The sequence below is a fragment of the Notothenia coriiceps genome, unplaced genomic scaffold (assembly GCF_000735185.1).
Source record: "Notothenia coriiceps isolate Sejong01 unplaced genomic scaffold, NC01 NC01_scaffold00007716, whole genome shotgun sequence".
Classification (NCBI taxonomy): Eukaryota; Metazoa; Chordata; class Actinopteri; order Perciformes; family Nototheniidae; genus Notothenia; species Notothenia coriiceps.
The window spans coordinates 17,578-32,095 of record NW_011340417.1 but is presented as its reverse complement, the minus strand read 5'-3'; the positions used below and the strand labels follow the sequence as shown (position 1 = coordinate 32,095).

The following is a 14,518-nucleotide window of genomic DNA, read 5'->3' as shown; positions in this document are numbered from 1 at the left end:
AAAAATCCATCCCTCCCGCTTTAAATAGCTGCAACACGACGCTGTACAGAGAACATCACAGATACTTCTGTGTGTGTGTGTGTGTGTGTGTGTGTGTGTGTGTGTGTGTGTGTGTGTGTGTGTGTGTGTGTGTGTGTGTGTGTGTGTGTGTGTGTGTGTTTGTGTGTGCATGTGTGTGTGTGTGTGTGCGTGTGTGTGTATGTGTGTGCGTCTGTGTGTGTGCATGTGTGTGTGTGTGTGTGTGTGTGTGTGTGTGTGTGTGTGTGTGTGTGTGTGTGTGTGTCTCTCCAGTGCAGGCAGAGACCAGGGTCCAAATATCCCTCCGTCTCCAGTCAGCGGCTCGAACATGGGAACGACGCAGAGCAGGAAGCCAGACGACAGGGGAGCCTGAGGGGAAAGTCACTTTATTAACAGAAATGAACTCAAAAGAACATGAAGTTAATATTTCAGCCACAGAGGTGATATTCAGGGAGGCCTTCAGCTGACTGGCCTCTGACCTGTATCAAACACATGTGTAGCTTTTTGTATAGGTTGTGTGGGAAACAGAGGTTAGGGTTGGACCAACAAGTCTCAAATGTCTGTATGATTTTTCTTTATAATGAAAAACAAAACAAGTTAAGGTCAACAAGTCCCAAGTCGAGGGCCGGATAAAAGGCCAATAAGTCCAACATTTATTTCCAAGTAAAGTCCAGTAAGTTGTTTGTAGTTTCATTAGAGAGCTGCTGTCACCATGACTCGTGTAAAGGTGGTGTGACAGTGCAGCACTAACAGATAAAACCATCTGATAAGCCTCTGTATCAGGAGATATTGAGTAACCCTTGTGCTGCTATAGCCACAATATAATGTGTTGTTATATCAAACAACGAGTCCTACCTGGTAGTACAGCAGCTGCATGGAGTTCACCTGGAGCTCGTGTTGCTTAGCTCCGACCCACTGACACAAAGAAGGAGAGAAATCTGGTTTTATTTGAGTTAATTTCACAGAAACGTTTCATTTATTTTGTGTGTTTACTCACCACTTGGTACAGCGACGTCACGAGGACTCCCAGCGTTGCAAACACCGTCCCCAGCATGTTGAACCTCACGTCAAAGTAAGAGTTCAATATCACCCCTAATGTGATGGGAACCTGCAGAACACATTTTACACCTCAGATTTAGCATCAAAACGAGCAGATCTTTTACTGAAATAAGGACATTTTTTTAACTTTTCATACAGTTTCACAAACCCACATATTTATATAGTATTACAATATTTATCCGAGTGTGCACAGTTTTAGCTTTGCAACCTTATATGTATATCTATCTTTCTTATTCCCGCAACGTACATGCACCAAAATGTGTATTTTATTGCATCGTTTTCTGTAACTGCATGCTGCATTGTTTAAACTTTAGATTGTATTGCCAAAACTTTATTGTGCATATGACGAAAAAAGCCTTTCAATTGCTGGATCCTAAATATTTGAAGACCTATGTGTATATATATATATCTCTTTCTTATTCCTGCAACCTACGTGCCACATTATGTCTGGAACTATTTTCTCGTCTTTTTATTAAATATATTTTGTCTTTTTGAACGTTTTCTTGATGACAGAGCTTGAGACTTTAGATTTAAAAGCCAAAACTGCATTGTGCATATGACAAATAAAGCCTTTGAGTCTTGAGTCTTTGAAGAACTATACAATACTTTTCAATTTTCCCAGATTAAGCTTTTCCAACAGAATGTGTTTCAGTAGCAGAACTCTTACAATAACGAGGAGATTTCTTAAGGTTTTTCGTAAATGTCTCTCCTGTACATCTGCTTATTGCACAAATCCACATAATTATATACCATCACAGTATTTATTCTCCCGTAAAGTACTAGTATTTTGCATCCCATTTCATTCAACCTACTACTTGCACCATTATGTCTATTGCACTATTCTCTCATCTTCTTTTTAAATATATATTTAAATTTTTTAAGTTGAAGGAGCTCGAGATTTTAGATTTTATTGCAACAGTAACAACAAATGTAAAAGCGTCAGCTAAATGCAATTTAATGTAATGTAATTGCCAAACTACATTGTGCACATAGAGTGGCGAAGTCCCTCCCTTTCTGGGGGAGCTCCATGGGACCTTATTTCTGAAAAGTATGTATTGAAGTCAATGGAGAGAGAAAGATTATCTTTCGATCCCGTTTGAATTGTGCCACGAATTACACATATGATGTTTGTCAATTTAAAAGATAATTTTGCAAGTCAAAAAAATTAAAATGTGTCGTAAAACTGTGAAGTAACACTTTTTTGTGTGTGAAACCGCTCAATGAACTACATCTCCCGTCTCGCTCCACACACCAAGACGGCCGTCACGTTGGCACATTTCACTTCTTTCTTTCAGAATGAGGCGGAAAGTATTAAAAGAGGTGAAAATCACACCAATGGAAAATCACCTGGGCATGTTGAGAGCTGTACATACACACAGTTGGTTCCGTAAGAGCCAGCATGCGGGACCGGGATTCTGGGATTTGTAGTCTTTCTAGTTGCGTATTTTTCATAGTTTCATATTTCAACAGTTTTACGACAAACTGTGACTTTTTTGACATGGAAATAATTTTTTAAGATTGACAAACATCATATGTGTAATTCGTGGCACGACTCAAACGGGATCGAAGATAATCTTTCTCTCTCCATTGACTTCAATACATCATTTTTTATTTTTCCGAAATAAGGTCCCATGGGTCGGAAGTAGATGGGCGGGACTTCGCCTCTCTATGACAAATAAAGCTTTTGAATCTTAAACCCTTGAAGAACAGGACATATGTTTCCATTTCCCAGACCAAAGACTTTTCCAACCAAATGAGTTTCAGTAGCAGAACTCGAGGATACTTCTCAAACTTTCCGTACCAGTGTGAGTTTGATCTTGGTGGAGAAGGTCTTCTTGTAGTATGTGGTCTGGATGAGGATGATGACGGGTGTGGTCATGGCTTTGGCCAGCTGGTACGTTCCTATGGCGTTATTCTGCAGCGAGAGGTTGGTGAACGCCACGAACCCACAGAAGCTCAGAGCCAGCCACACAATGCTGCGAATCTGGAGGCTTTTCGGGGCGAAAATGTCCATCTTTTGGCAGACGTAGAGCCCCAGCCATGTGACCACGAAGTGAACGAGAGTCAGGGTCATGTTGGGGAAGCCGTAGTGGACGTAGATCCATTTGTTGATGAAGACGATGCAGATGGAGGACAGCAGGTTCACCAGCAGGCCGGCGATGAGCCGCCCGTTGGGCGATAGATTTAATAATGTCTGCTTCATGGTTCTGGAAGTTTCTCAGCTTAGCGTTCCCAATCTGAGCTTTGTTCAACTATTCTGTTAACACTGCAAAACAGACAGAGACAGTGAAGGTTAGAGAAGTTTAAAACGTTATACAGTCGACTTCATGCAACAGCTATAGTTCAGAAATGCTAATTGGCTGTGTTTTAGAGTTAACTAAGTGTAGTAGTGATTAAGTAAATACAACAATGCAACGTACGGATTGAATATCAGTCAAATGTTGTGAAGGCACCAAAGGTAAATGTGTTCCTATAATGTAATATTACTTGGAGAGCATTATCTCTGTTATAGAACAGGGGTGTGTGGTGCAGTGGGTTGTGCGTTGGTGTTGGGATCAGGGGGTCACAGGTTCAAACCCCACTGCAGTCAGCATGTCGTTGTGTCTAACAAGTGACATGTAATGTAATGTAATGTAATGTAATGGGTGTCAAACTCAAGGCCCGGGGGCCAAATCCGGCCTGTGACTTCATTTGATGTGGCCCCACAAGAGCTTGCAAAGAATATAGTATGTTTATTATATTACATTACATGCAGATTTACAGAAGCATGTTGCCCATAAACTACATGTCCCACAATGCATCTCAAATTTGACATTTTTCTCAGTTTGACTTTTTCTTCAAAATATTCATTTTTTTCTAAGAATCTGACTTTTTTCTCAGAATCTGACTTTTTTCCCAAAATGTTACTTTTTTTCAAAATGTTACTTTTTTTTGGACTTTTTTTCCAAAATGTGGCTTTTAAAAAAAAATCATTTTGTGACATTCTCACTGAGGAGACTTGCATTTTTTGCCCTAGACTTCTGCTTTCAGACGAATTATGAAGTTATTACCCTATCTGATATTAATCCAATGCAGAGGCAAAAATGTAATATAATACATTATTTGATATTATAAATATTTATATATGTATTTTTATATAGTTACAACCGGCCCTTTGAGTGCAACCATAATGCTAATGTGGCCTGAGATGAAAATGAGTTTGACACCCCTGTTATAGAAGGTGAATGTTAAGCTAAGTTTAATTACTTTATTTATAGTTGTGGAAAGTTACAAAGTACATTTACTCAAATACTGTACTTCACTACATCTCAGAGGTTAATATTGTGCTTAATACTACACTTTATTACAGCTAAACAAGTTAGATCGGTTTATAAAATATTATGCTTTGATAGACTAACGAACGTAACTAAAAGTCTATAAAGTACACTTCACTTCCACCACTTCACTTTATAACTCTTATTGAAAAGCAATATAGTAACAAACACTAATATACAAATATAACACTGAAACCGGCAATCTTTTTTAATAGAGAATACTTGAGTTTCTGACACACTTAACTATGAATAGTTGTCGAATAAATCTAGTTAAGTAAACAGTACAATAGCCTTTAATTTGTAGTGCGGTAAGGGTTTAATAGTACCTCAGATATATACTTTAGTTGAGTTTTTCAGTACATTCTGCAGTTTTTAACAGTAAAACAGCTGTTTTTTTAAATTAAGTTTGTAGAGAGTCAGACATAGAAATAGATAATGGAGGTTAAACTGTGAGTTAAATAAAGTGTGTTACAGTTAGTTAACACATTATATTAGATTAAGAATACTTTATTGTCCAATTACATTTACATATAATGGATATGTCTTTTGTACTGGCAAATAAGGAACAAAAACTCACTCATAGACAGCACACAACATACAATTCATGCACACCAAAAGAGGGAAATTGCATCATAAAGTGACTAAGTGGCAGACTTAGTAAAAGTGCAGAGTGGCATTGGTTTAAAGATAGTCTGAACACATCTCTGTCTCGCTCTCTCTCTGTCTGTCTGTCTGTCTGACTCTCATTCTGCCACGCATTAAGAAAAGTTTACCTGGGGTCTCCATCTTTCCATCTGTCTCCCCTCTTTTCCTCCGCCTGTCTACCTCCAGAGGATCAAACACACCGAGAGTTCTAGAGTCTCTACCCGGGAATCGGAGCTCCAATCCCGGCCTTTGTGGTGACGAATCCCCGCTACTTTTTCCTGGAGGATTTTTCTCTCCCTGCTCTCCAGCTGATTACAACCGTGATTTCTGGTTACAAGCCGCCCAGTGTGTTCCTGTTTCCTCCGTGTTCAACGTCGTTTAACCGGCGTGTGTTGAGCAACAGCGACCGGTAGTGGACTGGAGGGAGAGGTAGCAGAAAGAAAAATATTAAAAACATTAAATCAAAAAGAAAATAGGGAACATTTTAATTGTTTTTAAAATAATAAAAATAGAAGTAAAATGAAACAAAGCTGTACCAAAGCTAGCATAAAAAAAAAAAAAATGTTTTGTAAAAATAAATACACATCTACTTAAATAATGTTGAATGAATATCTTTTGTGGACTTAAAAAATTAAAACGTGTATTTTATTTTTCTATTTTCTTATTTTGATTTGCCTCTTCTCTGTATATTATCGTGCTATGGACCCCAATTAATTATGTCTATAGCAAAGTCATCATGACACTGCTTTCAAATATCTATTTATAAGATATATAAGATTAAACAAACAATAAAAATACAATGAAAATAATGTTCTTGAAAAAACAAGTTTCCACTTTAGATAAAAAAATTAAATAAAAATAGCTGTACGCTTAAGCCTTTGTACTGAGATTGTGCACATTGCAAGTGTTGGATTTATTAATAACCTACAACACATGTGTCAAACTCAAGGTCCGGGGGCCAAATCCGGCCCTTGGTGGATTTAATTTCGGCCTGCAGGATCATTTTTAATTACTATTAGATCTGGCCCGCCGGTATATTTCACGCACACCTTCACTCCATCCTGAGGGTCTCCTCAGCTCAGAGCCTGACCCCAAACATTGATGAACTTGCACCCAAGATGAGATGCCAAGTATCTGAACTAGCATCACAGAGCAGCACACTGAGTTTCAATGTTTCCTTCTGCACTTTCTTTCTTGCGACAACAGGGCATGTTTGGTTTTCTCTTTGAGGGGNTATTGTTATTAATATTATTTTTCGTCACTGTGTTTTTATTGTCTATATCTGAACGTGGAAACAATGTGTTTTTCTTTTTATCAAACTTTTCAAGGTGGGGTGGGGGACTCATTCAAAAACCCTTTAAGTGGTGATTTAAGTGTGTGTGTGTGTGCGTGTGCGTGTGTGTGTGTCCTACCAGCCTGTCTGAACAGTGAAGCCGGAGTGTTCCTCATCATGGAGCGAGCTGGTGTGACGGTGGAGGCGATGGGGCTGCTGTCGGGGGACGGGACTGAGATCAGCGGTCAGGAAACAAAAACACTGACTGCTCTGACATTATAGTGTGGTGCAGGAACGAGTCCTAAAACCCAGAAGTGAGTTAGCATTTCACCACTTCCTGTTCCCTAGTCTCAGAGCCAATAGGATTTTAGAATTAGTTTTTGGAAAATAGCTGAAATAAGGTCTGTGGTCGACACATTGAAGAGACGGATCACGTTTTGTTCTACGACATTAAATCCATCAGCAGTGACCCCACTGGTGAGTTCTGAAGAGTTGACGTGTCTGAAAAACGATGGTTGTTACCAAGTGGCTGAATAGGACTACAGAAGTCGTGGAGGCCGTTGTACGTCATTACGCCGAACACGTAAACACTCCTCTAAGTTAGTTTCTGTTCTGCTTGAAAGCAAGTCCCTGCCTCCTGCAGACTGTTCAAACAAACGCTTCAACTTGTACCATTTAGAATCTGTGTGTTTGAATATGGATCTTAAGTTGGCGTGACGTTGAAGTCGTGCGACCCTGCTGTACTCGGCTGTAGTTAAGGATACAGAACACCTTCTTCCTCATTGACCTTCTACGGGCAGCGACGGTCACCTCGTCGTCTCGAACCACCGGAGACGGCAGCTCATTCTGACCCCTGGAAGACAAGACGTTAACGTACGTGTTTGTGTATAAATACATTAGAGCTGCACAGATTAGACAGAAAAAAGTCACAACGTATTAAAATATCTTGATGCATGACAAATGTCGTATATGTATGAGAATCAAAATGTATGAAGTACATCAGTACCAAAGGTAAAGGTACATTATGCAGAATGGCCCACTCCAGAAACGTATTCATTATAAGCTGATGCGTTTTAATGCATTATTGTCACTTAATATTACTTGTAATGTTGAAGCAGGTGAAGCTGATTTTGTAAGACTCTATAAATGTGGGTAGTTTCATCTATAACAATATAATGTGTTGTCTAATACGTTTGCATTGACAATAAGAATCTGCAAAGAAGTGCAGTAAAACGTGCAATATGTAAATATGAGCACAGAATGGAAATAATCAAGTAAAACACAAGTATGTCCAAATGATAACTGAGTAAATCTACCTAGCAACACTAGTGTTTGACACGATAATAAGACATAGAACAATTAAAACGATTCAATAATCCATCAGCTCTGCTAGCTAACTATTATAAACACTGGTTATAGCATTTAATATAACCTGTAGGTGTTAAAAACAAGCACCCTGTGTGTTTTTCTCCTTTTACTGTCTGTAAAAACACGTTATTATCATTCTGTTGAAACATGTCAACATTAGCATCTGTTAGCATCACCATTCATTATGAACGGCGTCGTTAGCCCGAGCTAACAAAGTGAAGTAGCCGCACAGCTGGCTAAATAAAGCAAACAGTTCCCATGCAGAGATAACATATATATCAACATGTGTAAAATATAAGCTTAATTAATATTATTTACCAGTCCATAGTATTGCTGTCAATTCCCGCTTCACGAGGCTCAACAAAATTCTTCTTCGTGGGTTTTTTACTTCTCTTCTTCTGTTTTTGGATATCCGGCAGACTGGAGGCAGTGCAGCTCAATGTTGCCCCCTATCGGTCGGTGCTATATTGCATAGTGGATATTTCGAGTAAAGATGTTCAAATTCAATACAATTAAAAGTCATGGTCCATGTGAGTATCAGTATCTCATGTCAAACTTGTGTCTTTAATATTTAGAATTACGCCCACATTAAAGAAATACAATGTTTAATCATTTTTTCTTAATTTTTCAAACGTTTTCCTGTCTTGATTTATCTCTCAAAATGTGTTGTGTGTAGTGAGTCATTTGTTGTTGGTCAGGGGTGTCAAACTCAAATAAACAGTGGGCCAAAATAAAAAAATCGGTGCTAGTCGAGGGACGGACTGGTTCAATGTTTCTTGCAGAACTTATTGAAATGAACTTATTGCACATATTAAACCTGGAACTAACAAAGCTTAAATGATTGCCTATAAAAACAACATTAAACATTAAATAATCAGTTGCATTCATTTCTTATGGCTCTATCTGCAGCTTTTCCGGAGTCATTTCTTATTATTATATTTTCCCACAGGCCAACAACAGCTTCAAAAAAACTATTCCCCTCAAAGAGAAAACCAAACATGCCCTGTTGTCGCAAGAAAGAAAGTGCAGAAGGAAACATTNAACATCCATTGAAACTCAGTGTGTTGCTCTGTGATGCTAGTTTAAGCCAGATACTTGGCATCTCATCTTGGGTGCAAGCTCATCAATGTTTGGGCTCAACTTGAGCCCAAACATTGATGAGCTTGCACCCAAGATGAGATGCCAAGTATCTGGCTTAAACTAGCATCACAGAGCAACACACTGAGTTTCAATGGATGTTTCCTTCTGCACTTTTTTTCTTGCGACAACAGGGCATGTTTGTTTTTCTCTTTGAGGGGAATTGTTTTTTTGAAGCTGTTGTTGGCCTGTGGGAAAATATAATCATAAGAAATGACTCGGGAAAAGCTGCAGTCCGGCCCTCGACTAGTACCCATTTTTTTTATTTTGGCCCACTGTGTATTTGAGTTTGACACCCCTGCATTACATGATACACATACGCACTGAGGGACGTTGTGCTCTTGAAGTTGTTTTTTAAAATCTTTCCTTACCATTGTAAAGTTAGATTAATATTGGTCTTCTTTAAAAAAAATAGATCTGAAATGTATTATTTTACATTTGGATTGTACAAGCCTAAAGAAGAACTAAATGGTTAAACATGTGATTTCATGCTTCTGCAGTGTTGCATGAAGGGAGAATACTGTTGGAATTTGGACTTTGGGGTCAAGTGACCCCTGATCGTTTTAACACATCAGTGTAATGCGGGACCAAATGTTGAGTTTATCCTTTTTTTCTTTTGACCCTCTGCACTCTTTTTTTCGTGAGATTGAAGAAGTTTAAACTGGTTTGTGGTCAATAGTATTTTTATATTTCATCAGTGCTAACCTGAGACTATCCTTCTCTTCTATTCTGTAGTTTGAAGAGCTTTGCTAAACTAACATGTTGCTTGTATGTTCCAGCAGTATTGTGCGTTTAACACTGTAACAGAGTACGGTTTCTATTTAAACCTAAACACATTATGATGCGAAACTTCCAGTGTCTTTAACCAATTATTTCTTCTCCCCAATTGAACTGGTACTCAGATGTGTCTTTGTCTCTTTTTGTCCTTTCCATTGTCAGTCTGGTTGAACCATTGCAAAGCATTTTGTTCCCCATGTACAGAACAAGCCCTTCCTACAGAATAACATTATTTATAACAAGGACCTTCACAAACTAAAACCATGAATGACCATTCAGAAATATTAAATACCCCTCTCAACATTTTTGGTTTGAAATAAAAGATTGTTGAGATGTTAATTATTGCTTATATGTTTTATTCAGTGTATTTTTCCTCATACAATCTCTTTATTCTATTCCTCTTTGTGTTACACACAGGGATCCTGAGGTCCATTCCCAACAGTACCGTCCACTGGAGGTCTTTTTCTTGTGATAGAGTTCAGTCTCACAACAGATTGCATTTCATCAGATTCACTCAAGGTCAGCCCATTTTTGTGTATCAATGTGAAATAGTTTGTTCCTTAATTACATTAGTTTGAAATTGTCCCTTCAATTCCAATTTGATCAAATATTTTCTGTCTCGATGTAAGCCTTGTAACACTGTAATGTGCTTTTTCTACAATTTACTAATGTTTTTAATGCCTTTTGCTACTTTTAGACTTATTTGATTTTATTGTGTTAACATGTGCTTGCCTCTTGATTTACTATGTTAGTCTAATAAAGGGGCCTTATTTCGTTTTTGGGACTTTCCCCTCTCCTGTATTGTGTTATAGGTCAATGTGCATATAAATGTTCTAGAACCGCTGAAATCCCTCCATTGGACTCCTTTGTTCACTTTCCTATCATAGTGACATCACTGTCACACACACTTCTATTGGCTAGCGCTCCAACTAATTGTACGTGATAGTCTAAGGGGCGGGACATCTCTAAGCGACTAACCAATCAGAGCAGACTGAGCTCTGGTTTCAGACAGAGGGTGAAAAGAGGTGCTGCAGCACAGGCAGTATGAGAGAAAAAAAGAGCTTTTATTTAACTTCTGTTTCAGATAAATTGTTTTTAAAAGTGTTTTACGGTCCCCTCCAAAACTATTGGAACAGCGAGGCCAATTGTTTTATTTTTGCTGTAAACTGAAAACAATTAGGTTTGACGAAAGAATGAATATGAGACAAAAGGTCAGTATTTTTACATCTAGATCTGTTAAACAACTGAGAAGATGGCACCTTTTGTTTAAACCCACCCATTTTTCAAGTGAGCAAAGTATTGGAACATACAGACAGGTGTTTTTTGTAAAGAAACACCACCAACAATCTCCAGAGGGCAGGAGGGAAGGTATCAAAATCCACCGTTAGCAGAAGACTTTGGGAACAAAAGCACACTGGCTACACCAGAAGATGCAAACTACTCATTAGCAATAAGAATAGGAAGGCCAGATTTGAATTTGCCAAAAAGTACAGAGACGAGGCTCAAAAGTTCTGGGACAAAGTTTTATGGACAGATGAACCTTTACTAAAGTGATGGAAAGGCTAACGTGTGGAAAAAGAAAGGATCATAATTCCAAACACACAAGCTCATCTGTAAAACATGGTGGAGGTTATGTCATGGCTTGGGCTTGCATGGCTTCTTCTGGACGGGCTCATTGATCTTCATTGATGATGTAACACAGGATGGCAGCAGCAAAATGAACTTGGAAGTCTACCGAGACATTTTGTCTGCCAATTTAAAGAGAGATGCAACCAAACTGATCGGGAGATCCTTCATCATGCATTAAGACAACCCAAAACACACTTCCAAAACAACCAAGGAGTTTATCAGGGAAAATAAGTGGAAGGTTCTAGACTGGCCAAGTCAATCTCCAGACTACAATCCTATTGAGCGAGCATTACGCCTGCTAAAGAGGAGACTGAAACAAACAACAACTGAAAGAGGCTGTGGTGAAAGCCTGGAAAAGCATCATGGCCCACACAGCGGCTTTGGAAAAAGCTTGGAGGTGGGCATGTCTGAAGCTTGGGGGAGTTTATGCGAGCAACGCGACCAACAACCAATCACATGAATCTCCCGCCCCGACATACAAAGCAAAAAAGACAGGTTCTTCTCCGCTATTGCCAAAATGGATGCCGGTTTTGTTTCAAGGGTAGCAAGTGTAGTAGCAAGGGTGGCTTTAGTATATGCAATGTCTCGTAGGAGGCCATGTAGTGTGCGTCGCTGTTTGGTACATCTGCAATCTGAACTGCGGTATGTCACTCCCAGCATACACGCGGTTTGATTGGCTAGTGCTTGGACTGGCAGATTTGCATAAACAGGATTTGATTGGTTGACGCTTCTGCCGAGGCTTCAAAAGTTGAACATTGCTCAACTTTTGCAGCCTGAAACGCCAGGAAAGCTCCGCTCTGCTTCCCACGATGCAGTTCGGCGAAAAGTGACGTCACCCCATTCAAAGTGAATGGGCAGAAGCGTTGGAAGAAGCTTCCAACGCCGCTGTGTGGACGGGCCGTCACAAAAGAAGAATGCAAAAGTTTGGTGATGTCAATGGGTCGCAGGCTTAATGCAGTTATTGCAAGCAAATGATTTGCAACTAAATACTAAGTATTATTCAATTTTCACACTATTTTAGGTCTCTGTTCCAATACTTTTTCTTGTTTAACAGTTGTTTAACAGATCTAGATGTAAGTACCTGGAATTAAAAGCTGAAATACTAACCCTTTGTCTCATATTCATCTTTTGATGTCAAACCAAATAGTTTTCAGTGTACAGAAAAAATAAAGCAATTGGCCTCGCTGTTCCAATAGTTTTGGAGGGGACTGTATATCTATTCCTCTGGGCCTTAATCTTCATTATTTAGGAATTTCTTTTGGGATTTTTAAAACCCCAAATGTATAAACAAACTAGCTCCATAGTCATTTATGTTGCCAAAACACATATGAATATATTGATAAAATGTCTCCAAAAAATGTACAATATCACTTTGAGATTGTGTCCTTAACCAAACTTCACTCAACACATTTGTCTCACGTCAAACTCCGCTCATCGTCACCAGTGATTATTCTTGCAGAGGCTGATTCAGCTTCGCTTTAATTATACCTCTCTGCAGCCTGTCTCCACGGAGCAGACACCTGTGTAAAAAAAAGCAAAAAAACAAAACATCCAGCTTGTCTGTCTCCTCTCAGCCGCGCTCACATTACACCTAATGAGAACACTCCGGTTGTCCACACATGAACATCATAATGTCATTCCTTTACGGGACAGTGTGTCTGGGAGATTTTGACTCGTGCCTCCTCTGTCACTCAGTGGTTTTATTCATCATCACCATGATGTTCCAGTGCTGTCAGTGTGTGCGCCTCTGAAATGGCCCGATGAGGAATCATTCCGCCGTTGAGTGTTATGTCACTGTCATGCCAACAGCTGCCGTCAACAACCCTCCCAGGGTTCATTCAGTGTGCAAACATTTAGAAGATGTAGCAGCCTCAATGGAGATATTCCGCCCATTAGGCTGCCTAGAAATCTGACTGGGGAAATAAAAATGATTTTGTTAATAATTTTGTAAGAAATGTCCAGTTGCATTGCTCTAAATGCTTTAGGCTGAATCGTAAGTTAGCATTGCAAGGGCTCCCTCGCATTAAAACAATGGGATTTTTCTATTGGGTTTTCGGGATATTGTGGAAATGAGACACATGTTTATGAAACTTTAACATTTTTCTCAGCAGGATAATCTCCACATATTAACACCACTTTTATTATTTTTGAAGTGTCAATGGAATCGCCAGAAGTAACCAGCTAATGTTAGGCTATAAACAAACTACCTCACGACCACATGTCAAGGTTTGTGAAACAAGCAGGACCCAAATGCAGATATAAACTGAAAATTCCTTTATTTCAAGGCTATGATAGTTATATATATATATATAGATATAGATAGATATAGATATAGATATATATATATATATATACAATGACAAACAAACAGAACACTCACCGCAGAACTAGTCATGGAACAAGACGAACCGACCAAGACAGACAGAAAACCCAGAACTTAAATACACACAAGACTAATCACACAACAATACACAGGTGAGGAGGGAGCAGAAAACACAGGGGCCCAGGTGAACATAATCAGACAATTAGACACACCAGGGAAACTAATGACAAGAGGAAAAACACAGGGAAAAGGACCAGACAATAACCCAAAGGAAAACATGACATGGAAAACAGCAAAAACACCCAAACCTAAAAAACTATAAACGTGACATAACATGAGAATCGTGACATCACATGACCTAACATCACTCCTGCTAGGCTAAAGGTGGCTAATGGTCGTCGTGATGACGTTTAGTAGTCTCATTTAGTGACTTGTAAGCAACTGCTGTTTTAAGACCACATGAAAAAGTTTGACATTCACCAGTGTGGTGTTGACTAATGTCTTTTATGTTGTAGAACAAAACGTAAAAAAATCTCGGAATACTTTTTCAACCATTGTTTAAAATAAATAAAGCTAAAAATGGGTGCTACCTCAATTTCTTTTGGACTGAGAATTTTTCGCATTTGAAAAAACAATTAGATTAAACTGACAGCTCTTGTGAAGAATAAGGTTTCCCCGCTGCTGCCTTTACTGTTGTGTCCAACCTTCATGTAAAGAGTCATTTCTATGGAGAGATTGGACACACGACCACACATGGAGATGTCGCTCGTGGATTATCTTTTTGATTGGCATTCTCCGCAGTGCATGCGTGCCCTGCTATTTTCTTTTGCATTTAATAACAGAGGTTTCAACTTTCACAGCGCTCGCTTCTCCTGACATACATTCAGCCTTCCGCCTTTTGCTCCGAAGAAAATAACAGTGGATCACCCCAAGCAGAAGTTTCATTGCCTTGTGAATCAGTACACATTTCAGATT

The 14,518-nt window shown here is 39.0% G+C and overlaps 1 protein-coding gene and 1 long non-coding RNA gene across 2 annotated transcripts; both read right to left on the bottom strand.

Annotated features, from left to right (window-relative positions):
- Window positions 1–282: 282 nt before the first annotated feature.
- On the bottom strand, window positions 283–5,387 carry slc35e3 (solute carrier family 35 member E3; the record flags this gene model as incomplete). Its single annotated transcript, XM_010769762.1, has 5 exons — window positions 5,165–5,387; window positions 2,879–3,343; window positions 1,016–1,126; window positions 874–933; window positions 283–387 (listed from the first exon to the last, which is right to left on the bottom strand). Coding segments are annotated over exons 2-5 (678 nt in total), but the record flags the coding sequence as incomplete, so codon positions are not given.
- A 1,062-nt stretch (window positions 5,388–6,449) lies between these two features.
- Window positions 6,450–8,077, bottom strand: LOC104944249 (uncharacterized). The gene is made up of 3 exons (XR_798206.1): window positions 7,996–8,077; window positions 7,074–7,162; window positions 6,450–6,541 (listed from the first exon to the last, which is right to left on the bottom strand). It is a non-coding gene; the product is annotated as an uncharacterized lncRNA (long non-coding RNA).
- Window positions 8,078–14,518: the final 6,441 nt, after the last annotated feature.